Source organism: Monocercomonoides exilis (assembly GCF_001643675.1).
Source record: "Monocercomonoides exilis strain PA203 chromosome Unknown scaffold8-1962414, whole genome shotgun sequence".
Classification (NCBI taxonomy): Eukaryota; Preaxostyla; order Oxymonadida; family Polymastigidae; genus Monocercomonoides; species Monocercomonoides exilis.
In genome coordinates, this window is record NW_027150553.1 from 1,577,350 (window position 1) to 1,605,229 (window position 27,880).

General features: G+C 36.0%; 8 protein-coding genes across 8 annotated transcripts; 3 read left to right on the plus strand and 5 right to left on the minus strand.

Moving 5' to 3' along the window:
* Window positions 1–2,644: 2,644 nt before the first annotated feature.
* MONOS_14637 (uncharacterized protein) lies at window positions 2,645–4,785 on the minus strand (the record flags this gene model as incomplete). Its single annotated transcript, XM_067867453.1, has 3 exons — window positions 2,645–4,027; window positions 4,094–4,718; window positions 4,770–4,785. 3 exons carry the CDS (start codon window positions 4,783–4,785, stop codon window positions 3,157–3,159), a joined length of 1,512 nt encoding a protein of 503 aa, XP_067733123.1. The 3' UTR covers window positions 2,645–3,156.
* Window positions 4,786–7,342: 2,557 nt separating this feature from the next.
* MONOS_14638 (uncharacterized protein) lies at window positions 7,343–7,604 on the plus strand (the record flags this gene model as incomplete). Its single annotated transcript, XM_067867454.1, has 2 exons — window positions 7,343–7,536; window positions 7,598–7,604. The coding sequence occupies 2 exons, from the start codon at window positions 7,343–7,345 to the stop codon at window positions 7,602–7,604; spliced, it is 201 nt and encodes a 66-aa protein (XP_067733124.1).
* A 5,528-nt stretch (window positions 7,605–13,132) lies between these two features.
* On the minus strand, window positions 13,133–14,011 carry MONOS_14639 (uncharacterized protein; the record flags this gene model as incomplete). The annotated part of the gene is made up of 2 exons (XM_067867455.1): window positions 13,133–13,903; window positions 13,984–14,011. 2 exons carry the CDS (start codon window positions 14,009–14,011, stop codon window positions 13,326–13,328), a joined length of 606 nt encoding a protein of 201 aa, XP_067733125.1. The 3' UTR covers window positions 13,133–13,325.
* A 149-nt stretch (window positions 14,012–14,160) lies between these two features.
* Window positions 14,161–14,688, plus strand: MONOS_14640 (uncharacterized protein; the record flags this gene model as incomplete). The annotated part of the gene is made up of 2 exons (XM_067867457.1): window positions 14,161–14,187; window positions 14,362–14,688. The coding sequence occupies 2 exons, from the start codon at window positions 14,161–14,163 to the stop codon at window positions 14,686–14,688; spliced, it is 354 nt and encodes a 117-aa protein (XP_067733126.1).
* Window positions 14,689–15,001: 313 nt separating this feature from the next.
* On the minus strand, window positions 15,002–16,780 carry MONOS_14641 (uncharacterized protein; the record flags this gene model as incomplete). The annotated part of the gene is made up of 2 exons (XM_067867458.1): window positions 15,002–15,203; window positions 15,263–16,780. One exon carries the CDS (start codon window positions 16,778–16,780, stop codon window positions 15,359–15,361), a length of 1,422 nt encoding a protein of 473 aa, XP_067733127.1. The 3' UTR covers window positions 15,002–15,203; window positions 15,263–15,358.
* A 295-nt stretch (window positions 16,781–17,075) lies between these two features.
* On the minus strand, window positions 17,076–18,312 carry MONOS_18575 (uncharacterized protein). The gene is made up of 3 exons (XM_067871606.1): window positions 17,566–18,312; window positions 17,196–17,503; window positions 17,076–17,129 (listed from the first exon to the last, which is right to left on the minus strand). Exons 1-2 carry the CDS (start codon window positions 18,103–18,105, stop codon window positions 17,387–17,389), a joined length of 657 nt encoding a protein of 218 aa, XP_067733128.1. The 5' UTR covers window positions 18,106–18,312; the 3' UTR covers window positions 17,076–17,129; window positions 17,196–17,386.
* A 2,478-nt stretch (window positions 18,313–20,790) lies between these two features.
* Window positions 20,791–22,486, plus strand: MONOS_14643 (uncharacterized protein; the record flags this gene model as incomplete). Its single annotated transcript, XM_067867460.1, has 1 exon — window positions 20,791–22,486. The coding sequence occupies one exon, from the start codon at window positions 20,791–20,793 to the stop codon at window positions 22,264–22,266; it is 1,476 nt and encodes a 491-aa protein (XP_067733129.1). The 3' UTR covers window positions 22,267–22,486.
* A 3,991-nt stretch (window positions 22,487–26,477) lies between these two features.
* Window positions 26,478–27,355, minus strand: MONOS_14642 (uncharacterized protein; the record flags this gene model as incomplete). The annotated part of the gene is made up of 4 exons (XM_067867459.1): window positions 26,478–26,628; window positions 26,984–27,029; window positions 27,095–27,192; window positions 27,261–27,355. 4 exons carry the CDS (start codon window positions 27,353–27,355, stop codon window positions 26,478–26,480), a joined length of 390 nt encoding a protein of 129 aa, XP_067733130.1.
* Between the last annotated feature and the right edge of the window lie 525 nt (window positions 27,356–27,880).

The window sequence follows — 27,880 nt, forward strand, 5'->3', positions numbered from 1 at the left end:
TTGCATACAGCCGAGGTGGGGGAATAATGTGCGCAAGCATAAAAGAAGTTAAAATAGAGAATAATACGTTTGATTCTTGTACTGCGCAAAGTCATTACGGAGGAGGAATGCTAATTTATGCTATTTTGGCATGTGTTCGGATCAGCGGATGTGAATTCCAGAATTGTAAAGCATATAGCACTGGAGGAGGACTTTATCTTAATGATTTTCAGGTTTCAGAAACAGGATGTATTGAAGCAGAAAATGGAGGAGGAGAGAGTGCGTGTGTGTTTGACTGCTGTTTCACTTCATGTTCAATCACAAGCACATGGGGCGGAGGCATGTATTGTGCAAATATTCCCATCACACAATTCAAAATGAGGAATATCAAGTTCATATCGTGCACTGCATCTTCTCATGGCGGGGGATTGGATTTGTATCCATTGAGACAAGGATCACAAAATGATATTATTTATTGCTATTTCCTTTTCTTTCATGGTTGTAGATGTTCAAGAGATCAGCCTCATGGCCATGATGTATATTATGAAGATCGATATAGCCTGTATTTATCCTCGAATAGTCCGTTCTATGAATGTTACACAACAAATACAGATGATCAGAGAGTATGTTACGGATATGATTATACGGATTCTAAGGGTTGGACATATCAGCACAAGGAAAAGAAGGATTGGCTGAAGAGAGGGATTCTCAACCGATTTGTGGCAGTGAGTGGTGGTGATGAAGAAGAGTTTTGTGGGGCGAATGAATCATATACATGCCGAACCGTTGGTGTTGCAGTTGAAAAGAGCGTGATCCAGGTGAGCCTGTCGGTTACACTGATGGGAGGGAATCACACAAGCGAGACAACAACAATTGATATTAGGACAAAGACAAGAGTGTGATTGAGATGAAATCACTTTTGAAGATATCTACAGCAATGAAGGTGAGTTTTGCTGGTAACTTTGGGGAATTGAATCTGGATATTAATCATTACTTGGCAAACGTGCATTTGTTGTGGATGATTGCGGCATCTTGTGGGTCATAATACATTGGAGCAGGGGAATGTGTTATTATTATTTTTTACTGGAATTGCATTCAACATTGGAAAGTGGAACTTATGCTCGCCAAATTTTTATTTTATTTTATTTTATTTTATTTTATTTTATTTGACATTATTTCAAACGTGCTTCATAAAAATTTTCATTTGAAAAATCATTATTAGGTTCAGTAATTTATCATACCCCGTTTTTTTTTAATCGGGACCTAAATTTTCTGACTCCCAAGAGCACTTCTGAAAAAATTAAATAATAGAAAACTTTCAAAATATTATTATATACTATTCCTCAAAATATTTTTTATTTATTGATTTTTGAAGACAAATCTTGAGTTTTTTCTTTTTATTTTTAAGATCAAAGACATGCTCATATTTCAACGAACTTTTTGTTTTGAGTGTTCTGAGTGTTGATATTGCTATTAAACTTATCTTTTTTATGTTTTTGGTTATTTTTTTTATTATTAAACACTCATTATTTCATTATTTATATTATTTCACAAAGTTTTGTTTGAATAAAAAATCGATTGCATATAGGGTTATTCTTTTTCCTCTGACCTCTTTTTTTATCCCCACCCTTTTTTTGTGGAGCTAGCTACGGCTTGATACAAGCTCGGAACCAACGAAAAATAACTAGAAACGTATATTTTTATATATTTAACTTATGCAGCAAAAATTTTTTTAACAATTCTTTATTATTTCGAGATCTCAGTATTTTTTAATTGTATTTTTTAATCATTAAAATGATGGTCTTTCCATGAATATGACATTTTGGAAGTTTTAAGTGACATCATCATTGCACCTCATATCCTTTTTATTGTTTTTATAACTTTTCTCATTTCACATGTTTCTTTTTCACCTGTGTGATTAATTTTGAAATCATAATTTTTCTTTCAATATTTTTGAATCGAATAATTTCATTGAACATTAACAAAAGAACACTGAAAAATGAAAAGGCTCATAGAAGACACCTTTATCTTTATTTTTACAAGGACATTAATTAATCAAACACTAAAGACGTGTTTATCATTTGAATACAAAAAAACTTTCCAAAGACTAACATCCTTTGAAAAAATAGCGCCCCGAAAAAAGTTATGATTTCAATAATTATCACACAGGTGAAAAAGAAACATGTGAAATGAGAAAAGTTATAAAAACAATAAAAAGGATATGAGGTGCAATGATGATGTCACTTAAAACTTCCAAAATGTCATATTCATGGAAAGACCATCATTTTAATGATTAAAAAATACAATTAAAAAATACTGAGATCTCGAAATAATAAAGAATTGTTAAAAAAATTTTTGCTGCATAAGTTAAATATATAAAAATATACGTTTCTAGTTATTTTTCGTTGGTTCCGAGCTTGTATCAAGCCGTAGCTAGCTCCACAAAAAAAGGGTGGGGATAAAAAAAGAGGTCAGAGGAAAAAGAATAACCCTATATGCAATCGATTTTTTATTCAAACAAAACTTTGTGAAATAATATAAATAATGAAATAATGAGTGTTTAATAATAAAAAAAATAACCAAAAACATAAAAAAGATAAGTTTAATAGCAATATCAACACTCAGAACACTCAAAACAAAAAGTTCGTTGAAATATGAGCATGTCTTTGATCTTAAAAATAAAAAGAAAAAACTCAAGATTTGTCTTCAAAAATCAATAAATAAAAAATATTTTGAGGAATAGTATATAATAATATTTTGAAAGTTTTCTATTATTTAATTTTTTCAGAAGTGCTCTTGGGAGTCAGAAAATTTAGGTCCCGATTAAAAAAAAACGGGGTATGATAAATTACTGAACCTAATAATGATTTTTCAAATGAAAATTTTTATGAAGCACGTTTGAAATAATGTCAAATAAAATAAAATAAAATAAAATAAAATAAAATAAAAATTTGGCGAGCATAAGTTCCACTTTCCAATGTTGAATGCAATTCCAGTAAAAAATAATAATAACACATTCCCCTGCTCCAATGTATTATGACCCACAAGATGCCGCAATCATCCACAACAAATGCACGTTTGCCAAGTAATGATTAATATCCAGATTCAATTCCCCAAAGTTACCAGCAAAACTCACCTTCATTGCTGTAGATATCTTCAAAAGTGATTTCATCTCAATCACACTCTTGTCTTTGTCCTAATATCAATTGTTGTTGTCTCGCTTGTGTGATTCCCTCCCATCAGTGTAACCGACAGGCTCACCTGGATCACGCTCTTTTCAACTGCAACACCAACGGTTCGGCATGTATATGATTCATTCGCCCCACAAAACTCTTCTTCATCACCACCACTCACTGCCACAAATCGGTTGAGAATCCCTCTCTTCAGCCAATCCTTCTTTTCCTTGTGCTGATATGTCCAACCCTTAGAATCCGTATAATCATATCCGTAACATACTCTCTGATCATCTGTATTTGTTGTGTAACATTCATAGAACGGACTATTCGAGGATAAATACAGGCTATATCGATCTTCATAATATACATCATGGCCATGAGGCTGATCTCTTGAACATCTACAACCATGAAAGAAAAGGAAATAGCAATAAATAATATCATTTTGTGATCCTTGTCTCAATGGATACAAATCCAATCCCCCGCCATGAGAAGATGCAGTGCACGATATGAACTTGATATTCCTCATTTTGAATTGTGTGATGGGAATATTTGCACAATACATGCCTCCGCCCCATGTGCTTGTGATTGAACATGAAGTGAAACAGCAGTCAAACACACACGCACTCTCTCCTCCTCCATTTTCTGCTTCAATACATCCTGTTTCTGAAACCTGAAAATCATTAAGATAAAGTCCTCCTCCAGTGCTATATGCTTTACAATTCTGGAATTCACATCCGCTGATCCGAACACATGCCAAAATAGCATAAATTAGCATTCCTCCTCCGTAATGACTTTGCGCAGTACAAGAATCAAACGTATTATTCTCTATTTTAACTTCTTTTATGCTTGCGCACATTATTCCCCCACCTCGGCTGTATGCAAAACAATTATTAAACACACAATGGGAAACAGACACAGAGGCGTTTGATTGACCATACATGCAGATAGCCCCTCCACTTGACATTCCATCCGTCCATGAATCGCTTTCTCCTGTTGTCCTCGATCCATCCCATTCACACCAAATAAATGAGTTTGCTCCATTGAATGTTTCATTCTGTCTGTCTGGTTTCAATGGAACTTCTGAAGTTCCAATGCATTCAACATTCCTTGTCCGACAACATCCAACGAATGATGTGTTCGAAACAGATAAGGAAGCCAAGGGGTTGTTCAGAGAAGGAACAATTCCGCCATCATATGCATCACAAACAGATAAAAATGAGCAACTGCTCATCAGACATATGGTTTGGGTTGACGTAGTTGTTGGAGGTGAACATGCATCATTTGCTGTTGAAATGTTGAAAAATGTCAGTTGAGAGAGGGATATAAGGGGTATTGAAGGGGATGAGAGGAATGGGGCAGATGAGACACAAAAAGAAGAGAAGTGTGATTCGCTCACCGAAATACTCCCTTCAATGCCTTCTCCATATCCATCTCCTTCTCTTCCTCTCCCCCTTTCTCTTTCTCCTCCTTCTCCTCCTTTTTCTTCATCTCCACTCTTCTCCCTTCCATATCCCTTCCCTCCAAACAGCCTGCCCGAGTATATCTCTCCCTCTCTTCTCCACCCTTTCAATGTAATGTTTGTCAATGCCTAAATAAGCCTATCTCCCTTTCCACATCTTCTCCTGCTCATAGAAGTAAACGCACACTCACACCAAAAGTATCTCCACAAAACTGCCTTTTCTAATTGCAAACCTGTCACACCTTCTTTTTCAGAAAGATTTCACATAAATTTATTCAGTTTCCATCTTCTGCTATTCTTCCCAAAGCACGCAAATAAGCTTTCTTTCTGAATTGAAAATTCAAATGAGGTTGTTATCGATGATTCGTCAAAGGATTTCACTCTCTAAAGAATAAAAGAATCATCTAAAAATAATCAGTGCCAAATAAAAATTGTGAGAAAAAAGAAGAAAATAAAAAATAAAATAAATAAAAAACCTCAATTGATTCACAGCCATCGTTATCTGCACCAAATCCTGATTCATTCCCACGTCCCTTCCCTCCTTCTTCCTCTCATTTCTTCACTTTCTTTCCTTCTTCTTTTGTTCTCGTTCGTTTCCTTCCTCTGCAGTTCTGCTTCTGCAACAAATAGCTTCCTTGTCCTGCATCTGATCGAAGCATTCTTTTGCTTTTCTTCCACCACCGCTGCTGTCTCCCGCCAACAAACAATTGAATTCCCCGTCTCATTGCATTAGCTACAACGCGCTGTGGAAGCACCCTCACATTAAAAAAATGCCACTGCTTCAATAATTATTGCAACATGAAAAGAAGACGAATGTCTGATACTTCATTCTTCTTGTTGGCACACGAGCAGCAGAGTGAACTCAATCAGCGCTAGAAAATATGTTCGCTTGAAAGCAGAATCTGAAGAATTCTCCATTTTTAAAAACCATTTCTAATAGAAGCCACAACACAAGATAAACACAAACCAACATCATAACAATCAGAAATAATTAAATTAAACAGTCTTCAGAGAAATTGCTCACCCTCGATGTTCGTCTGAGAAAACATGGCCGTCTTGTCTAACGTTTGCAAACACCTCAGCGCACCCAATACGAAGCAACAAAGTCCCCACAAATCAACTCCGCATTGATGCCACGCAAATGGTGCGCAACAATAAAATCTCTGGATGGCTGCGCTTGAAGAGGTTGACACAAATATTCTGTATTTTTCTGTAGTTGCCTGTGGTGTCGAAGAAAGCAAACTTCGAATGATAATCGCCTTGCTTGCTCAAAATGGCAGTCCATTCGAAAAATGAAATCCAAAAGCGTTTGGCCTGAATGTTGTTCGACTGCCAACAAATATTCGACAATTGGATGTCTCGTAGTTGGCGTTTCTCCACTCTTTTGAAGCAAAAGCGGAATCACAAATAGAATTTCGCAGCCTTCCATGGCTGCCTGGCACAGTCCGAGAAGCAGGAAAGTCTTATAAATAAAACTGATATTTTGGGGCTCTGCTTTTTTCCATTGAATTCTTGCCTTTTTTTTTGTGATTAATATCCTTCCCTCGATATTGCCTGCCACTTTCCTTGCAAAAAAATGCTTCACTGCATTAAATTCCAAAATGCTATACAATATTGTGCAGATTTTGTCCTTCACAGAATTCCATCCACTTTTTGTCTTCATTTTATAATATGAAAGTTGAATTTGTTTTCACCTCTTGCACCAAATAAAAATTTATAAAAATCATGTATCTTCCATAACTTCATTTGATTCCCAATGTCTATATAATAATCTGCTCCGTTCTCATCGTATTGCTCCACAAAGCGGAGATTGGCCATTTCAACAATAATTCGGATTCCTGCACTTTGGAAAGGATACAGATGGAAATATCTTCACAATCAATAGAACAATATAAATTACATACATTATATCTTTTTGTGTTATTGATGAAATTGTTGTGTTCCCCTTGGCCACCCAATTATCAATAATCATCAGACAGAATTTCAGCATAATTGCATCTCCACCATTGTCTGTTGTCACACAGGAAATAATATTTCTAGCCCTACAGGCAATGTTCACTCACGGATTTCTCATTCTGTGAATGGAATATTCCGTTTTTTCAAATCTGATGATCATAGAATCCATTACAAAAAAGACTCAAGTTACAAACCGTTGTTTTTCTTCTCGGATGCAAGCCAAAAATAACCAACAGTAAATAGGATGGCGCGAGCACAGCTATTTTCGTGATTGCATAACATTGTATTTATTTGTCTGTTTTTCCTGTTCAGGCATGGGCTCATTCAATATGAATGATGAAATGGCATTTCTTTCTGGCTGCAATTACTTTCCAAAAATGCAGGCTGTGCTTTGCACAAATGGATGTTTATGGTCTGCAGACATCGTTTCAATGGAATTCTTGTCAATTTCATTTCTTTCTTTCTTTTTTTCTTTGATTGCTTTTTTGTTGAATAATTGTTTTGTGGGCTTGAAGATTTCGCGGAGGATGGGCAGAAGCAGAAAGCCCCTTGGATGTTAAGGAGCGGATGGATGTGAACGAGTTCCAATCCGTTTTCGAGGCAGAGCTGCTCAACAGAATGCAGAAAAAGATTAAAGAAAGGAAAATATTCACCAGAAAATTCAATGTTGATATTGAAGGTTGGTGGATATAATAAAATAATGAAGAGGATCCTTAATTGTCGCTCTCATTTTTTCCGAGTTGAACGGAAGAGTTGATAGGAATGATTGCAGATGAAACTGAGAAGAAAGAAGAGAAAGAGGGAAAAGCAGGTGACTGATCTTTGCGAATGCCATGTTTCTCTGAGTGAAAACTACCCGCCTGGATTGCTTTCGATTTGTGTGTCTTGCCTTGTGAAAGCTTTGCTGAAGAGAGAAGGCAACGAGGAGACGCAAACAGAAGAGGAAATGGCTTTGCTGAGTTTGAGGTGTGTCAATGACATTCGGGTTTGAAACATTTTTATGATTGTTATTTTTGTTATTTTTCAGAAAATAGAGAAAATATGGAATAGACGACAGAAAGAGAAGGATCCCTGAAGGAGCTGGCGGAAATCATGGAGTATCATCCAGAGCACAACAATCTGGCTGGGCTTGTGTGTGTCGGTCAGCTCGGGAGTTTTTGATTAGCCATGTTTATCTGCGATGGATCATTGGAAACAGTCACCGCGAATGAGCCTGATTTTTGGAAGGAAGCAGCAAAGGAATTGGAAATGAGAGAGAGAGAGAGAGAGAAGAAAGAAGACGATGAGAAAAAGAGATTCTTTTGAAGAGATGGCTGCGAGCATTGGAGTCTTTCTTGTGCTCATGCGCGTTGTGGAGCAAAGAATATTCAGGGCCTATCAACAGGGTTGCTGGGGCATCTGGAGCAGCGAAGGATAACAAGAGAGGAATGGGGAAGGAATGGATTTGTTTTATTCTATGGAGCAACGGATGGCAAATTGATAGAAATTGAAGGGTTAATGAAAGACAGAGCCATCGATGGCAGCTTGGAAGGGATCGTTCGATCAGAAGTTGGATGCACTCAGATTGAGGTTTGTTTGTCGTTTTTTTCAGAGAACTTTGCAAGCAGACTGGAGAACAAGAAGGGAAGGGAAAAGAAAGCGAAGAGGCAAAAAAGGAATAAGAGATGAAGAGAGAAGCGTGGCGGAGCAGGAGGAGGAAGAAGGGAATGAAGGTTGAGTGGTGGGATTGGGCCATTGCATGAGCAAAAGAGCGGCCTGTTTGTATTTTTGTGTGTCTGCACCGCGCTGCCGTCGCTTGATGGGCGACTCTGTGAGCACAAAGCAAACTGAGAAGGAGGGAGGAAAAATGGAAGGCGGATGCTTTGTCATGTTGAAGCCGCACCGTTTCTTGCTTTGGGAGCCGAGTGCTCTCCTTGGCCAGCATGTTCAGATGAAATGCGAGCAAGCACTTCTTTCTTTCTTTCTTTCTTTCTTTCTTTCTTTCTTGTTTGTTTGTTTGTTTGTTTGTTTGAGCAAATTGCCTTGACTTCTTTTTGAGGTCAAACGCTTCATCAAAAAAATAAAAATACAAATACAAAAGGCAAATCCTTCTTTTAATATCATTTCATCCTGTTTTTTTTTTTTTAATAAAAAAAATAAATAAATAAATAAAATTGAAATGTGTGACAACACCTGCGCAAAAGCAAATATGCTCCAAAGTTCTTTTTGAGTCAGAAGAAGAAGAAGAAAAAGAAGAAGAAAAAGAAGAAGAAAAAGAAGAAGAAAAAGAAGAAGAAGAAGGAAATATCATCCTATTATGTGTTGCATGTGTGTGTGTGCGTGTGTGTTATGGAGGTACCACAACACGCATAAACCCCATTTCGTTCCTCGTCGAGTGCAGCAATGTCCATCCCCTTCTGCTTCTTCGTTGGCTGCTTTGCTGCAAAACGGCTCATGCAAATGGCACCTCCAAACCCCCATTCGGCATCCCTGCTCAACAGCCTCCATCAAAAAGACAATGAAAACACTCTTTCAACTGCCGGCTCTCCTTCTCCTCCTCCTTTATCACTCACAATGAAATTACTTGCCAGCAGCCCTGCTGATATCGATGCCAATTTCAATGTCATTGCTCATGAAAATGTTAATGTTAATGTTGATGTTGACTTTAATGTTGACGTTAATTTGCCTTCCATCAACCATCTCCTTCACCCACTCCGCAATCAATTGGCAAACTTTCCTCTTCCCTCTTCCCTCTTCCCCTCCTCCTCCATTCAATCAGAATTGTGTGAAAGTGAGCGTGGATGAAATTACACCGAATAAATCGCACTGAATGGCAAATGCCCTCGTTTCCATCCGCCTTTTTGGTTCTTCCTTTTTGTGGTCGAATTGTTCTCATTGTTCTTCATTCATTCATTCATTTCCCTTGCTGCTCTTTGAGCCTTCTTTTTCTTTTCTCCAATGCCTCCCAATCTGTTCATTCTCCATGGCACCTCAGTCGCCAAATCCTGTTATTCTCTTAAATCTTTTCTGATGAAAAATCAACAGATAAAATATGTTGAATAATAAAATAAATAAATCAATAAAACAACAAACAAACCTTCAAACATCATCAATTTGAATGTCTCTTCACCCATTTTCCCCCTTCCATTGCAAATATCAAATGAATATTTCATCCCATCTTCATTTCTTCATCCAAATTGCTTGGCTGCTTCCTCCTCAATAAAGAAAACAATTGGCGAATAACGCTCTTCATTCATCTCTCTGCCTCAATCGCCTTCTTCTGATCTGTCATTGAAATGTGATTGAAACAAACAACGAAGAAATAATTTCATTTTCGTTATAAGAACTTTTTTGTGTGAATCAGTGAAGAATGATGATGTTGTTGTTGAAGATGGTTTCGTATTCCAACAAATGCTGCAATCAAATAGAACCAATGATGGCAGGGGAAGGATATTTATCATTGATTGAATGGCAAATGGCAGTCTCGTTGTCTTTTCAAATCGTTTCTTTGGTAGAGTTTCTCCACTGAGGCTGAAATTGGTGGTAAGACAATGAATGTGGTGAAGAAATATGTAGAATTTCTTTGTAGGAGGACAATAATATGCTTGGTCGAAAATCATGTTCCGAGGCTCCAACAAGGCTTCTTTGGAGGGAACGGTGAATAACTCAAAAGGATCAGTTAAAAATCATCAAGACTCAATCTGCAAAAATGCTTGCGAAAAGCTTCATCAGCTCAATCCATGATACGAATTATTGCATTTCGCTCATATGTGAGGACAAACAAATTGCTCTGTGCAAGTCAATGGAGAAATTGTGACAAGCAACCAAAAAATCGTCATTGGCACAAGTCGGCAAAGGCTTCGAAGAGAAAATATCGGATATACGCTTGATCATGTAGCAATACTCCAAATATTCTCATTCCACGTGATTTGTGAGGGATTCAGTTCTGCAATGTTTTGTAAAAAAAATAATAAATTCAAATACTGCATCGGTTGTTGTCCAAAAAAAATAGTGCATGAAATCCATGTGGCAGGATTCATGTTTGGCAATATGCAACCAGTATTTCGAGCAATCGCACTCAATCTTGAGTGTTCATGAAAACATCTCGTTTCTTGTCGTTTCCCCTCCTTTCACACAAAACACAAAATGGAAAGATTCGCTGAAGCTGCTCGTGCGCCAGACTCTGTTGGTGGATGCCCAGCAACTGCGAGTGTCTTTTTGTGGAACAACTGCTGGAACAAACAGAATGAGGAAATTCAGTGATTTCGATACAAAACTGTTTATTGTTCGTTCCATAAAAGACATGCCATTTTCGGTAATGAAGCAGCTGGCAAACCTCTCCATTCTGCTCGCGATATCACATCGTTGCTCAGAAAGTATTCGGTGTTTCTGGAGAAAAAAAATAAGTTTTGTTCTCACCCAATCACATTCCAACTTATATTTCGATCAATAAATTAGAAAAAAATAATCATTCCACTTGAATTCAACAAAAAAATAAAGATTATAAATTTTTAAAAATTGTGATTATTGTTGACTGTTGTTCGGTTGCAAAAAGCGAGTTTTGTATTGGTTTCTTTTGGGGAGAAAAATATGTTTGAAAAATACGAAATATTAATCATTTCTAAACATATGGACAAGATAACAGTGCATCTGCAAACCATGATATCAAAAACTCTTTGTCTAAATATTTTGTTGATTTGAACAAAAAAAAGTCAAATTTTTCATTTTTTGATTTGAAAGAATAACAGTGATTCAGAAAAAAAATTCTTCAATAAGAAAAATAAACTGATTAGAATTTAAAAGTCAAAATCTATTTGATTTGAATGATTTATTGAACCGAGAACACATTTCCTTTTTAATATCCTAAAGAAATTGAAATTTTGTACTCCGTCGAGTTCAGTAGTATTATCTCTTCAAGGTTGAAACATATTTTCATTTCAGTTAATGACATGGAGAATGAATGTCTGCCATTGAAAGGGGAAAGAGTGGAACTTCAATCACTTTTTATAAAAAAAACGAATTGTGAATAAAATTTATAGTTTTTAAAAAAAACACTTAAAATAAAAATTGTTTGAAAAACACATATTTCTTGTTTCCAAACAATATTTCATCAAAATTCTTGTATTTCATAACAAACATGAATAATCGATTAATTTATTATTACCAGCCAGAATATTGAATTTATTTGGAGAAAAGAAGTTTTGATGTATTATGCAAAAAATAAGTTTGAAAATCAATATTTTTCTGAATTCGGATATTTGTTTTGCACCTGAATTGATGTAGGGAAAAATTGGTGATTTTAACAAAAATGATATTTAACAGAAAATGAAGATTTCCTTTGAAGGACTCAACACCCATTCACACATTAGTTATTTGAAAGAGAAAATCATTTCAAACAAATTGATTTTTTTCTTTATTTTGAATATGTGTGATTCTTTTTGATTTCATATTTTTCCTATCAAAATATTGGAATCACATTTTGTCGCAAACATTGAGAAATCTATCATATGTTTATATTGAAATCTTCAATGTGCTTCTCTGTCTTTCAATGACAATGTGTGTTTGGAAGATAATAATTTGAAAACATGTGACACTTTTGTTAAAATTCTTTTGCAAATAACTGCGAATCAGAAAATTACACATACTCCAAAAAATGTCATGATTTTAAAAATAATCATCCATATTCTCATTTGAATGTTTTCCTCTATTTAATCGTTTATTTTTTGATTGAACCTTTGTGTTTCAATTGAGTATTCGAAAAAAAGTGAAAAAAACAAAAACACTCAATACATTAAAATAATCACAAACAAATCACAGAAAACATTTTCAACTCAATGAAAGATTCAGCCAGATTTTTTGGGTGATTATTTTTGATATCACAATTCTCATGCTGGATTGTTATCAAACAAAAACAGCTTTATTCAAATGAATCCGCATCATTACTATTTTTTGATTGTTTTTAGAAAAAGTTATTCTGTCATGAACACAATTCAATTGATGTGTAAAAAAAAAAGAAAAAGAAAAAGAAAAATCGTAATGTGTATGTTTTTTTTGAACAAAGCAATATAATGACATAAAGTCTGAAATAACAATCAACATTCTAATAACATTGAAAATTTTCGTTCTGTCTTTAAATTCATCCGTTATTTTTTTTCGTCCTTCTTTGAATTTACGTGTTAAAAAAAATTTAAGAAACAAGAAACAAGTTTATAACTTTATTTTTTCCCATTGAAAACAGGAATAATTATTTCAAATATCTCTTCTTTGACAAAAAAATGGAATGAAAGATCACATTTGAAAATTCTGAAAAAACAAACAAACAAATGAGTTAAAAAGATAACGATTTAAACAAAAATACAAGAAATGAGATTATTCTGTTGAAGGTGAAAAAGATTTTTTGTTAGGCATAAGAATTTCATTCTTTATGTGTAATATTCACAAGATAACAAACATTTCATGAAAAAGAATAACTTGGGATATTTCTTTTTCAACAATCTTTTCTCTTTTCTCGAACTCAAAAAAATGGCACTGAAGAGGTTTTTCTTCTTTCCTTCCTTTTTCATTTATTCTTAAAAATAATAAATATTTGAATTTTTGAAAAATTATTTCTTTTTTCCATCTCGCAAAAAATCCATAAAAATTATTATGAAATGAAAACAATATGCATTTGAAAACAAAACTCCAAATATTTAAATAAAAGAAATTTGCAAATCAAATCTTTTTTGTAATTAATATGTATATTTTTTATTTAATGTTTTACTCCATTTCTCATTTGACTAATTTGCTCCTAAACTCAAATGAAAATATCCACTCCCATCAGACACCACAACCACATTCGGCGAAGGACTTAAATTTGAGTTGCAATTAACCTTCAAATGGCTCATTCCCAAATGGCCACTCGTCACACTGAACAGCGCTCCTGTCCATAAAAGTGTTCCTGTTCCAATCGAACATGCTTCCCTTCCCTTCCCAATGACCGAAATCTTCTTTTCTCCAATATCAATCGTTGTTGCCTCACTTACATGATTCCCGTTCATCAGCGTGATTGTTAAGCTTATCTGTATTTCACACATCTCAAACGCTTTCTTCACTGTCAGACACGGATTTGATTCATTTGCCCCGCAAAATGGAGATGTATCATTTCCATTCACCGAAACATAAATCGTCTTGTCCTTCAGCCAATCCTTCTTTTCTGTGTGTTGAAATAGCCAGCTACTTCCCGTATAATTATATCCATAACATACCCTCCTGCTGTCTGTATTCGTTGTGTAACATTCATGAAATGGATTTCCAGATGAATTAAAAAGTTCATAGCGATCATAATACATCACATCATGCCCATAAGGAGGATTGGCTGAACATTTGCATTCATGAAAAAATAAAAAATAACAATAAAGCCCATCACTTGGCGCTGTTGCTTGATTTGGATGAAACCAAAATCCTCCTCCATATGCCGATGCATTACATGATATAAACTGAATGCTCCTCATTTTGAATGCAATTGGAGCGCTTTGACAAAACATGCCACCGCCATTATTTGTAGAAACTGAGCATGAAGTGAAACTGCAGTCAAACACACACGCACTCTCCCCTTCTCCATTTTCTGTTCCAATGCACCCTGTTCCTGAAACATCAAAAGTATGAAGCAAAAGCCCTCCTCCTTGACTGTTTGCTTTACAATTCTGGAATTCACATCCACTGATCCGAACACACGTTGAAATCGTAAAAGCATACATTCCTCCCCCCAATTGATTTTGCGCGGTGCATGAATTGAAAGAATTGTTCATAACCTCAACGGATTTTATATTATAGCACATTATTCCCCCTCCCCGGCTGTATGCAATGCATCCATTGAACACGCAATGCGAAACAGACACCGATGCCGACGACTGGCTGTACATGCAGATTGCCCCTCCGCTTGATATTCCATCAGCATACGAGTCGCTTTCTCCTGTTGTCCTCGATCCATCCCACTCGCACCAAGTGAATGAATTTGCTCCATTTTCTGTTTCGTTTTGTCTCCCTGGCTGTTTCTTATTGTCTTCAGTTCCAGCGCATTCAACATTTCTTGTCCTGCAGCATCCGATGAATGATGTGTTTGAGGCAGACAATGAAGCTAAAGGATTGTTGAAGGAATGAACAATCCAGCCATCATATGCATCACAAACAGACGAAAATGAGCAGCTGCACATCATATATGAGGTTTGGGTTGATGTAGTTGCTGGGGACGGACAATCTGAAGATGCTGTTAAAATGTTAAAAAAAATGAGTTTGGAGAGAGAAGCAAAGGGCATCGAGGGAGTTGAGAGGAATGGACAAAAAGAATAGAGGTGTGATTCATTCACAATAATTCTTCCTTTCTCTTCACCCATTTACTATGTGCTTCTCTTGTATCTATCCGCAATTTTGTAATAAACTCGGAAAAGTTCAAATTCCATTTTCCTGCCTCTTTTGCACCTTCTGAAAAGTTTTTTGTAAAATAATAGAAATGCATCTTTCCCTTCAGCGCCTCAAAATGGAAATGCATTCCAACATTCTTCCTCATCTGTCTTTCCACAAAATCGCTTTTTTGGCTGTTGTCATCTTTTGCCTTCTTTCCAGCATCTCTCATTCCATATGTTTTCATCGGCTGTAAATCTTCTCGCTTAAATGTCCTAATTTCAGAATAAAATAATAAAATAATATTTATTATTTATTAAAAATAAATTCATGCCTTTTATAACAATCAATTTTCATGGCTTCTTTCTTTCTTTATTCTTCACATATTTTCCCTTTCAATCAACTCATCCATCTGCCTCATCTACGCTGCTCATCTGATTGCAGAATGAATTGATTCATTTCTGCTTCCAGCGGAATAACTCCAACAGACAAAAATCTTAAAAACAGGCAATAACAGTGATGAAAAAGATAAAGAAGAGAATGATGAAATACAAAAATTTGTTTCTGTTCCAATCGAACATGTTTCTCTTCTTTTCCCAATGACTGAAATCTTCTTTTCTCCAATCTCAATTGTTTCTGTCTCGCTTGTGTGATTCCCTTCCATCAGCGTAACAGACAGGCTCACTTGAATCACGCTCCGAATGACTGCAACACCAATGGTTCTGCATGCACTTGACTCATCCAATCCACACAACTCTTCTTCACCACCACCACTCACCGCCACAAACCGATTGAGAATCCCTCTCTTCAGCCAATCCCACTTTTCTGTGTGCTGAAATGTCCAACTTGTTGAACTCGATGCAATATATCCATAGCACACTCTCTGATCATCTGTGTTTGTTGTGTAACATTCATGGAACGGATTCCCAGAATCCAAATATAAATTGTAATTATCTAAGTATATCATATCGTGACCATGTGGAGGATCACCCAAGCATTTGCATTCATGGAAGAAGAGGAAATAGCAATAAAGCCCATTAGCTGGCACAGTTTTTTTTTCTGGCTCCAAATGAAATCCACCTCCCCTGGTCGATGCATTACACGAAATAAACCTGACGCTTCTAATCTTGAATTGATTGGGAACATTTCTGCAATACATGCCTCCACCCCATGTGCTTGTAATTGAACATGAAGTGAAACTGCAGTCAAACACACACGCGCTCTCTCCTCCTCCACTTTCTGTTCCAATGCATCCTTGTACTGAAACCTGAAAATCATTAAGATAAAGTCCTCCTCCATAGCCATTTGCTTTACAATCCTGGAATTCACATCCGCTGATACGAACACATGTTGTAATTGCCACAACGCACATCCCTCCTCCAGCATTTCTTTGAGCTGTGCATGAGTTGAACGAATTGTTTTCAATCTCAACAGATTTAATATTTGCACACAATATTCCACCTCCATCCCAATAAGCAAAACAGTTGTTGAATGAACAATGTGAAACTGATGCAGTGGCAGATGACTGATTGTACATACAAATTGCCCCTCCATTTGAGACCCCATCGGTGTGAGTATTATTTGTTCCAGTCGTATTTGATCCATTCCACTCGCACCAAATAAATGAATTTTCTCCATTTTCTGTTTCATTCTGTCTCCCTGGAGTCAGCTTGTTGTCTGCAGTTCCTTCACATACAACATTTCTTGCCCGACAACACCCAACGAATGAGGTGTTTGACGCAGACAATGAAGCTAAAGGATTGTTGAGGGAATGAACAATCCCTCCATCATACCCATTGCAAACTGATGAAAATGTGCAGCTGCTCATCAGACATGTAGCTTGGGTTGACATTGTGGTTGAAGGTGAACATGCCTCATTTGCTGTTGATATATTGAAAAATGTCAGGTGAGATAGGGATATAAGGGTAATGAAGATTGATGAGAGGAATGGGGTTGAAGATTGGATAAGAGATTCTCTCACAGAAATTTCTTTCCTTCAACGTTTCCTTCTCTTCCCCTTCATTCAGAAAAATTTTGCAAAATATCCCAATAAGTTTCAGTATCTTTTTTTGTCTTCGCTCGCCTCTTCTGATAGGAATGTTATCGCCTAAATCTTTTTTTTTTTCCTTCTGTTTCCGTTTTCTTCCTTCTTTCCATATTCCATTCGCATTCATCCCTTTTGGATATTCATGCAAAACTCCCTGTCATCATAAAAAAAAAAAGAAAAAAATATTTTAAATGTAATACAAAATATCACAAACCAGTACCATTTTCCTTTCGCAATCTGCTTCCTTTTCTTCATCTTCATATCCTTCTTGACTTCCTGTCACATTTCTTCTTCAGCCATTTCCTCAATTTTCCGATTATTCTTTTCCGTCGCTTCGCCTTCTTCTTTTCAAAATTCAACATAAATCTTCAAATCCCTCCTCTCACATTCATTTCATTTAATGCCTCTGGCTTATTCATCTATATTCTCAAATTTTTTGTCATTGTCTGATTTCTGAAAAGCATCAAATGTGCTCTTTTCCCCATGTTCATTCATTGCCTGAAAATGTCCTTCCATAAATCTTAATCTCTCAAAATAAATAAAAATAAATATGTGAAAAATTGGAGAAAAAAAATTAATACAAAACAAACTCTAAAAATATGTTTATTGCCAATCTTCACACACTTTCTTCTTCTTCTTCGAGTGCCTCTCAAAATATTGTTCTTTTCTGCCAACAAAACTCGCCTTTTTTTGCTTCTGCTGCCTATCTCAACATCAATGAAATCAATTCTGTTCTGCTTCCAAAAACTTGCTTTATTTCCAATTCTTGGCACTGATTCCACTCGAATAATACACAAATAATAAAAATGCTTCAATATAATTTTAATGAAGATGAGGATGATGATGACAGCGATGATGGCAATGACAGAGATGAAGATGATAAAGGTGGTGAATGCGATGTTATTTTCAAGTTTGAATACTATACATCTTCTGTCAGAAGATATTCTCAGCATCACTGCCTCGTTCTCTGCTCTTGTGAATAACGTTTCAATGATAGAAGGCTGAAGACAAAGGTCAAACGATAAAAGTCCATTTTGCCTGTAATTTGCCTCCAGCTGCCGTATTACGCAAAACTGTCCGTTTTTCTCGTTTTTTCGCCTCTCAACCCAAGCAATGAAAAGCAGTTCCATCCCTCTCCTCAGTCCGTAAAATCAATGTCTTGTCCTTCTTCTCCAAAGAAAGGCGCATTGTTCTGTCCAAACTGATTTCAATCTCCTGTTTCAGTTATTTGCCCCAATCTTTCCAACAAACTTAAAAATGAAAATGTCTTCTTCCTCTTTTTAAAAAACGCTCCCTTTTCATTGAATTTGGTTATTCTTCCTTTTTGCCTTGGATATCTTCCAACCCCGTTGATTTCTGCTCCATTAAATTTCATTTTTCATCACATTTCTATCGATTGTGCATGTTGAGTTAATAACAAGTCACATAAACATTTATGATAAAATACATTCTGGCTCTAATATATTTGTAACATAACATTTGTCTCGCTTCCTCGCTGTTCTGCTCTGCATGGAATAAATTGTTCATTTTAAATAAGTTGTCTGAATCACGACTTTGGAGAGGTTACGGATGATAACATCTTCACAATCAACAGAACAATAAAAATTACATACATTGAAAATTCATCATTTCCATCGAAAATATTGTTGCTCCACAGCCATTCATCAATCAATATGAACAATTTCATCTTTCATCAAGCAAACATTCTTTTGTAATACCCCACATTTTCACTGGAAATATATCATTTAGTCAACCTGTCTTTGTTTAAACCTCGGAATCTGACCCCGTTGACAGTTTCTGAGCATTTGACATTGCTTGATCATGTTCCATAACGAATAAGAGCCACAAAAGAAAAGAAAGTCCTACTCGATGTGCCGTGGCTGAATGGGCATATGAAGACAATGCGATAACAATAGGATGGATTTATGGTGTGGGGTGAAGGAGTTGAGTTCTTGGAGGAGGCAGGGTTTAGAGAGGGAATGGAACGATTAAAGGATGGTTTTTTTGGGGGGAGAAAGAGGTGTTTTTGGGAGGTTTAAGAGGCATAATGGATGTGTAGGAGATGGATAGGGATAGACTTTTGTGGGGTAGTTTTTTCGATTTTTGTGAGTTGGAAGGTGTGGAAGTTGCGTTTATTATTTGAGAAAAGGAATTTGCTGTTGAGGAGGTGGGATAAGAGGGAACAGAGGGGAAGAAGATGAGTGGGGCTAATGGAATATATTTATTGGAGGAGAGGATTAGAGATGGAAAGGAAATGGAGAGATATGTGGAGGAGGTGTTTTTTTTTTTCAAATGCAGAGAGAGAGGGGGTTCATATGGGGCAGGGCAAGAGGGAGAGTATTTGCGAACTGATGTTTGATAAGAAAGAGAAGTGGGGTTGAAGAAAAAAAAGTGAAGAAAAATTTTCTTCATATTTTTATATAATTTATTTTGCGAACCGTTTGGTCGCGCCTCTCATTTGCAGGGCAAGGGATGGAGGCGGAGGCGGAGGAAGACGGGAAGAAGGAACATCAGGCTCAACACTTTGCATTGGAGGTGTGGGGACGGATTCGCGACAGGGATGGATCGAGATGAGGTGCTGGCTATGAGAGGGTGTCTTGCGCCAGAGACATACAAAGAAATGAAGTATTTATTTTTTGATTAGGAGAAGGATGACGGGAGAAGAAGTAACAGGGAGTGAAGGAGAAGGGATTTGGGCGAAGGGGTTGAGACATTTGGTGGAGGGGCGTTGATATTTTAGAGGAAATGGAGAGAGGAAGAGGGCAATACAGCGATAAGGGATGGGAAGGGATTCTTCAGATGGAATCTTCTTCTTTACCAGTTTTTTTTAATAGAACGGAGTTTGTGGAGGTTATTTGAGAGAAGCAGAACAAGAAGTTGGACTTTGATTAACTTTTTTGTGTGGAAGCAGAAGGGAAGCGAAGAAGGGACAGATGGGTTTTGTTGCAGAAAGGAACGATATTTGGAGGAGGAGAAGAAAGTTTGAGAAGAATGATCATTATAAGGGTGTGTATTTATATTTTTTTAATTTTAATTTTTTATATATTATTTTTTTTTTTTTGATGAAATTAGGATTTTTGCAAGAATGTTCAACGACAATGAATGAACATGGGATGTGGTTTGAGGGGTTATTGGATGCATATAAAGAAATCTGGATATAATAATTGGAGGGAAGCATGGAGGGATGAGCGGGCGCAAAATATAAATGAAAGGAAACGAGAAGAAGATATTTTTATTTGAAGGTTTTGGATGGCATTTACGATGAATCTTAATGAAGGCGAAAAATGGGATCAAGGAATTGATGATATGACAGAAGAAGAAATTTGAGAAAATTTGAGAAGAAGAAGCGGAAGATGGTGAAAAGAAAATGGTACGGGGCTTTTCATATCTATTATTGGAATTTTTTTTTAACAATTTTATATTTTTGTATATTTTTAAATTTTTGTTTTATTAAATATATTTTTTAAATGATAGCAGGGGCTTTTGCGTGAATATTCAAAATGAATGGATGCGAATGGAATATGGAAAGAAGGAAAAAGACGGAAACAAAAGGAAAAGGAATACCGGGAAAGCAGACGATGAAGAAGGGGCAGAAGAGATAGGAAAAGGGATACGGCCACATTAGGATATTTTGCAACGCTTTGCCATGAATCATTGAGAAGAGAAGGAGGAAAAGAAAGAAGTGCTTCAGTGAGCGAACTGCATTTCTCTTTTTTCTGTATTTTTCTCTTCCAACATATTTTTTTTTCAATATTTCAACAGCAAATGATGTATGCTCGCCTTCAACGACTACTTCATCCCAAACCTCGTGTTTGATGAGTAGTTGTTCATTTTCATCAGTTAGCGACACATATGATGGAGGAATTGTCCCTTCCCTCAATAACCCCTATGCCTCTCTGATAGCCTCAAACACCTCGTTTATTGGGTGTTGCAGGACAAGAAACGTTGAATGCACTGGAACTGCAGATAATAAATTAAAGCCAGACAGGCAGAACACAACAGCCAATGGACCGAATACATTCACGTGGTGTGAGTGGAGTGGATCGAAGACGACTGGAAACAAAGATGATTATGCTGATGATGCTTCAAATGGTGGAGCAATTCGCATGTACAATCTGGGAAATGGAGAACTTTCTGTATCTCATTGCTCGTTCAACGACTGTTATGCCTATTGTAGAGGCGGTGGGATTATGTGCCTAACAATTAAGTCTATACATATCGAAAATAATGTGTTTAATGCTTGTACTGCACAAAATCAGCATGGAGGAGGAATGTATGCGTATGGAATTTCATCATGTGCCCGAATCAGCGAATGTAAATTCCAGGATTGCAAAGCATACAGCGCTGGAGGAGGACTTCTTCTTGAAAATTTTCAGGTTTCAGAAACAGGATGTATTGAAGCAGAAAATGGTGGAGGGGAGAGTGCGTGTGTGTTTGACTGCAGTTTCACTTCATGTTCAATCACAAACACATGGGGCGGAGGCATGTTTTGTAAAACTGTTCCTGCGACACAATTCAAAATGAGGAGCATTCAGTTTATTTCATGTTCAGCACGGCAAGAGGGAGGAGGATTGTATTTTTATCCAAATCGAGCAACAGCACCAAATGATAAAATTTATTGCTTTTTCCTTTTCTTTCATGAATGCAGCTGCAGGGATGCAGCCAATCCACGAGGACATGATGTGATGTATTATGATTATTACAATGCCATTTCGACTTCAGACAATCCATTTCATGAATGTTACACCACCAACACAGATGACAAGAGAGTGTGCTACGGATATAATTATGCAAATGCAAGTGCCTGGACATATGATCAAACATCAAAAAAAAATTGGTTGAAGGACAAGACGATTTATGTTTCGGTGAATGGAAATGATACATCTCCATTTTGCGGGGCAAATGAATCAAATCCGTGTCTGACAGTGAAGAAAGCGTTTGAGATGTGTGAAATACAGATAAGCTTAACAATCACGCTGATGAACGGGAATCATGTAAGTGAGGCAACAACGATTGATATTGGAGAAAAGAAGATTTCGGTCATTGGGAAGGGAAGGGAAGCATGTTCGATTGGAACAGGAACACTTTCATGGACAGGAGCGCTGTTCAGTGTGACGACAGGTCACCTTGGTTTATTGCACATGAAGATTTATTGCAACTCAACAGCAGATTTTTCTTCACCAAGCGTGGTTGTGGCATCTGATGGAGCAGGCAGAGCACTTTCCCTGAAAGAATGTTTCAGGAAGAGAGTTATTTGTATGCAGAACGCGATAGCCGAAGGATGCAAATAGACATGGCTTGCCATGGCAGTGATATTTTCATCGTGCCCTGAATCAGTTCTTATGTGTGCATTTTTTCTTTCAAAAATTGTTTGTAAATGAAATGCATCAGTTGATATGTGTTTCTTCTTCTTTTTTTTTTCTTTTGGAGGGAGGGGAATAAAAAAATATTAAAAAAAAAAAAAAAAAAAAAAAATCTTAGCTTATGGATGAATTATTTATTTTTAAAGAGGAACTGAAAAAGAAAAAAATAAAAACAGTTGTTGTTTGATCTTTCTCTGAACCATTTAACTCATCAATCCCTTTTTGTCAATGATAATATTTTTATTTTTTGATTTTTGAAGAGGCTTGGAGATGTTCAAGGAGATTCAAATAAATATTATTATTATTATTTTCTGAATATTGTGTTTGTTTTGTGAAGCATTTTATGAGCATTATGTTTTGGAAGTTTGTTTTTGTTTACAGATGTGTGATTACTGGCTGAGAGTTTTTTCAGAGAAAGTTATTTCTGATTTTAAAAATACTTTTGAGGTTGATCCGTCACGGGCATTTGCTTGTTTTCTATAACACGCACACAACACATTCAAACAAATAGAAATCAAAAAATACAGACATTTTATAAAATGCTCATGTTTTGTGTTTTTTCTTTCCATGTTTTTTTTTCTGCAAAAATCTTTCATTCTTCAATAAATAGTGTTTTTTTCTGTGTGACTTTGTTTTATAGAAGAATTAAAAAGTTTTGGAGGAAAACAAGGAATTGCAATTATTTTTCGTTTTTCAGATGAAAGAGAAGAGAAGAGAAGATGAAATTGGTTTGTTTCTTTTTTTTTCCCCAACAATGAAATGTTTGTTCGAGAGATATGTGAAAATAAGAAAAAAAAACATGATCAATGACATTGATCCGATTGAATTCATGAGTTTATTCAATGGAGAATGAACCACTCAGATTTATTATTTTCTGTTGAATCCCTATGATATGATTAAACAATGAAAATACTGATTTCAAAAAGAATCACCCATCCATTTCCTTGAGATAACAAGGATCAGATATTGATATGGAACTCTTCCTTTGATTAGTTGTGATTCACCAAAATTATTCTTGAACAATCTTTTTGAAATAGATTGAATGAGAATATGATTTCAAAAAAAACAGCCCTTTGTTCCATTTTGTTTCCAAAAAGTCAATAATTCATTTTTTAATTTCCAAAGAAATATCACAATTATTAATTTCAACAAATCCAGTAAAATTCAAATAAATAATCACGAATGTTTTTGCAAATAATATCACTTATCAAAAAAGAAAGATTGGTATTTTTTCTCACAAAAAATTGGAAATGTTCCTAAATCACTTTGGAAAATGAAAACAGAATTATTGACTTTTTGGAAACAAAATGGAACAAAGGGCTGTTTTTTTTGAAATCATATTCTCATTCAATCTATTTCAAAAAGATTGTTCAAGAATAATTTTGGTGAATCACAACTAATCAAAGGAAGAGTTCCATATCAATATCTGATCCTTGTTATCTCAAGGAAATGGATGGGTGATTCTTTTTGAAATCAGTATTTTCATTGTTTAATCATATCATAGGGATTCAACAGAAAATAATAAATCTGAGTGGTTCATTCTCCATTGAATAAACTCATGAATTCAATCGGATCAATGTCATTGATCATGTTTTTTTTCTTATTTTCACATATCTCTCGAACAAACATTTCATTGTTGGGGAAAAAAAAAGAAACAAACCAATTTCATCTTCTCTTCTCTTCTCTTTCATCTGAAAAACGAAAAATAATTGCAATTCCTTGTTTTCCTCCAAAACTTTTTAATTCTTCTATAAAACAAAGTCACACAGAAAAAAACACTATTTATTGAAGAATGAAAGATTTTTGCAGAAAAAAAAACATGGAAAGAAAAAACACAAAACATGAGCATTTTATAAAATGTCTGTATTTTTTGATTTCTATTTGTTTGAATGTGTTGTGTGCGTGTTATAGAAAACAAGCAAATGCCCGTGACGGATCAACCTCAAAAGTATTTTTAAAATCAGAAATAACTTTCTCTGAAAAAACTCTCAGCCAGTAATCACACATCTGTAAACAAAAACAAACTTCCAAAACATAATGCTCATAAAATGCTTCACAAAACAAACACAATATTCAGAAAATAATAATAATAATATTTATTTGAATCTCCTTGAACATCTCCAAGCCTCTTCAAAAATCAAAAAATAAAAATCAAAAAATAAAATAAAAATATTATCATTGACAAAAAGGGTTTGATGAGTTAAATGGTTCAGAGAAAGATCAAACAACAACTGTTTTTATTTTTTTCTTTTTCAGTTCCTCTTTAAAAATAAATAAATCATCAATAAGCTTAGATTTTTTTGTTTTTAATATTTTATTTTATTTTTATTCCCCTCCCTCCAAAAGAAAAGAAAAAAAGAAGAAACACATATCAACTGATGCATCATATCTTCGAACAATTTTTGAAAGAAAAATTGCATACACAAGAACTGATTCAGGGCACGATGAAAATATCACTGCCATGGCAAGCCATGTCTATTTGCATCCTTCGGCTATCGCGTTCTGCATACAAATAACTCTCTTCCTGAAACATTCTTTCAGGGAAAGTGCTCTGCCTGCTCCATCAGATGCCACAACCACGCTTGGTGAAGAAAAATCTGCTGTTGAGTTGCAATAAATCTTCATGTGCAATAAACCAAGGTGACCTGTCGTCACACTGAACAGCGCTCCTGTCCATGAAAGTGTTCCTGTTCCAATCGAACATGCTTCCCTTCCCTTCCCAATGACCGAAATCTTCTTTTCTCCAATATCAATCGTTGTTGCCTCACTTACATGATTCCCGTTCATCAGCGTGATTGTTAAGCTTATCTGTATTTCACACATCTCAAACGCTTTCTTCACTGTCAGACACGGATTTGATTCATTTGCCCCGCAAAATGGAGATGTATCATTTCCATTCACCGAAACATAAATCGTCTTGTCCTTCAACCAATTTTTTTTTGATGTTTGATCATATGTCCAGGCACTTGCATTTGCATAATTATATCCGTAGCACACTCTCTTGTCATCTGTGTTGGTGGTGTAACATTCATGAAATGGATTGTCTGAAGTCGAAATGGCATTGTAATAATCATAATACATCACATCATGTCCTCGTGGATTGGCTGCATCCCTGCAGCTGCATTCATGAAAGAAAAGGAAAAAGCAATAAATTTTATCATTTGGTGCTGTTGCTCGATTTGGATAAAAATACAATCCTCCTCCCTCTTGCCGTGCTGAACATGAAATAAACTGAATGCTCCTCATTTTGAATTGTGTCGCAGGAACAGTTTTACAAAACATGCCTCCGCCCCATGTGTTTGTGATTGAACATGAAGTGAAACTGCAGTCAAACACACACGCACTCTCCCCTCCACCATTTTCTGCTTCAATACATCCTGTTTCTGAAACCTGAAAATTTTCAAGAAGAAGTCCTCCTCCAGCGCTGTATGCTTTGCAATCCTGGAATTTACATTCGCTGATTCGGGCACATGATGAAATTCCATACGCATACATTCCTCCTCCATGCTGATTTTGTGCAGTACAAGCATTAAACACATTATTTTCGATATGTATAGACTTAATTGTTAGGCACATAATCCCACCGCCTCTACAATAGGCATAACAGTCGTTGAACGAGCAATGAGATACAGAAAGTTCTCCATTTCCCAGATTGTACATGCGAATTGCTCCACCATTTGAAGCATCATCAGCATAATCATCTTTGTTTCCAGTCGTCTTCGATCCACTCCACTCACACCACGTGAATGTATTCGGTCCATTGGCTGTTGTGTTCTGCCTGTCTGGCTTTAATTTATTATCTGCAGTTCCAGTGCATTCAACGTTTCTTGTCCTGCAACACCCAATAAACGAGGTGTTTGAGGCTATCAGAGAGGCATAGGGGTTATTGAGGGAAGGGACAATTCCTCCATCATATGTGTCGCTAACTGATGAAAATGAACAACTACTCATCAAACACGAGGTTTGGGATGAAGTAGTCGTTGAAGGCGAGCATACATCATTTGCTGTTGAAATATTGAAAAAAATATGTTGGAAGAGAAAAATACAGAAAAAAGAGAAATGCAGTTCGCTCACTGAAGCACTTCTTTCTTTTCCTCCTTCTCTTCTCAATGATTCATGGCAAAGCGTTGCAAAATATCCTAATGTGGCCGTATCCCTTTTCCTATCTCTTCTGCCCCTTCTTCATCGTCTGCTTTCCCGGTATTCCTTTTCCTTTTGTTTCCGTCTTTTTCCTTCTTTCCATATTCCATTCGCATCCATTCATTTTGAATATTCACGCAAAAGCCCCTGCTATCATTTAAAAAATATATTTAATAAAACAAAAATTTAAAAATATACAAAAATATAAAATTGTTAAAAAAAATTCCAATAATAGATATGAAAAGCCCCGTACCATTTTCTTTTCACCATCTTCCGCTTCTTCTTCTCAAATTTTCTCAAATTTCTTCTTCTGTCATATCATCAATTCCTTGATCCCATTTTTCGCCTTCATTAAGATTCATCGTAAATGCCATCCAAAACCTTCAAATAAAAATATCTTCTTCTCGTTTCCTTTCATTTATATTTTGCGCCCGCTCATCCCTCCATGCTTCCCTCCAATTATTATATCCAGATTTCTTTATATGCATCCAATAACCCCTCAAACCACATCCCATGTTCATTCATTGTCGTTGAACATTCTTGCAAAAATCCTAATTTCATCAAAAAAAAAAAATAATATATAAAAAATTAAAATTAAAAAAATATAAATACACACCCTTATAATGATCATTCTTCTCAAACTTTCTTCTCCTCCTCCAAATATCGTTCCTTTCTGCAACAAAACCCATCTGTCCCTTCTTCGCTTCCCTTCTGCTTCCACACAAAAAAGTTAATCAAAGTCCAACTTCTTGTTCTGCTTCTCTCAAATAACCTCCACAAACTCCGTTCTATTAAAAAAAACTGGTAAAGAAGAAGATTCCATCTGAAGAATCCCTTCCCATCCCTTATCGCTGTATTGCCCTCTTCCTCTCTCCATTTCCTCTAAAATATCAACGCCCCTCCACCAAATGTCTCAACCCCTTCGCCCAAATCCCTTCTCCTTCACTCCCTGTTACTTCTTCTCCCGTCATCCTTCTCCTAATCAAAAATAAATACTTCATTTCTTTGTATGTCTCTGGCGCAAGACACCCTCTCATAGCCAGCACCTCATCTCGATCCATCCCTGTCGCGAATCCGTCCCCACACCTCCAATGCAAAGTGTTGAGCCTGATGTTCCTTCTTCCCGTCTTCCTCCGCCTCCGCCTCCATCCCTTGCCCTGCAAATGAGAGGCGCGACCAAACGGTTCGCAAAATAAATTATATAAAAATATGAAGAAAATTTTTCTTCACTTTTTTTTCTTCAACCCCACTTCTCTTTCTTATCAAACATCAGTTCGCAAATACTCTCCCTCTTGCCCTGCCCCATATGAACCCCCTCTCTCTCTGCATTTGAAAAAAAAAAACACCTCCTCCACATATCTCTCCATTTCCTTTCCATCTCTAATCCTCTCCTCCAATAAAT

Bases quoted from the DNA above. Each gene is read 5' to 3' on its own strand.
- MONOS_18575 (XM_067871606.1), bottom strand. From the start codon at position 18,105: ATGGAACTGCTTTTCATTGCTTGGGTTGAGAGGCGAAAAAACGAGAAA. The intron at 17,504-17,565 runs GTTTGTTTTGTA...ATTTATTTTGAG, and splicing joins GCAATAAACATATTTTTAGA to AGATTAAGATTTATGGAAGG.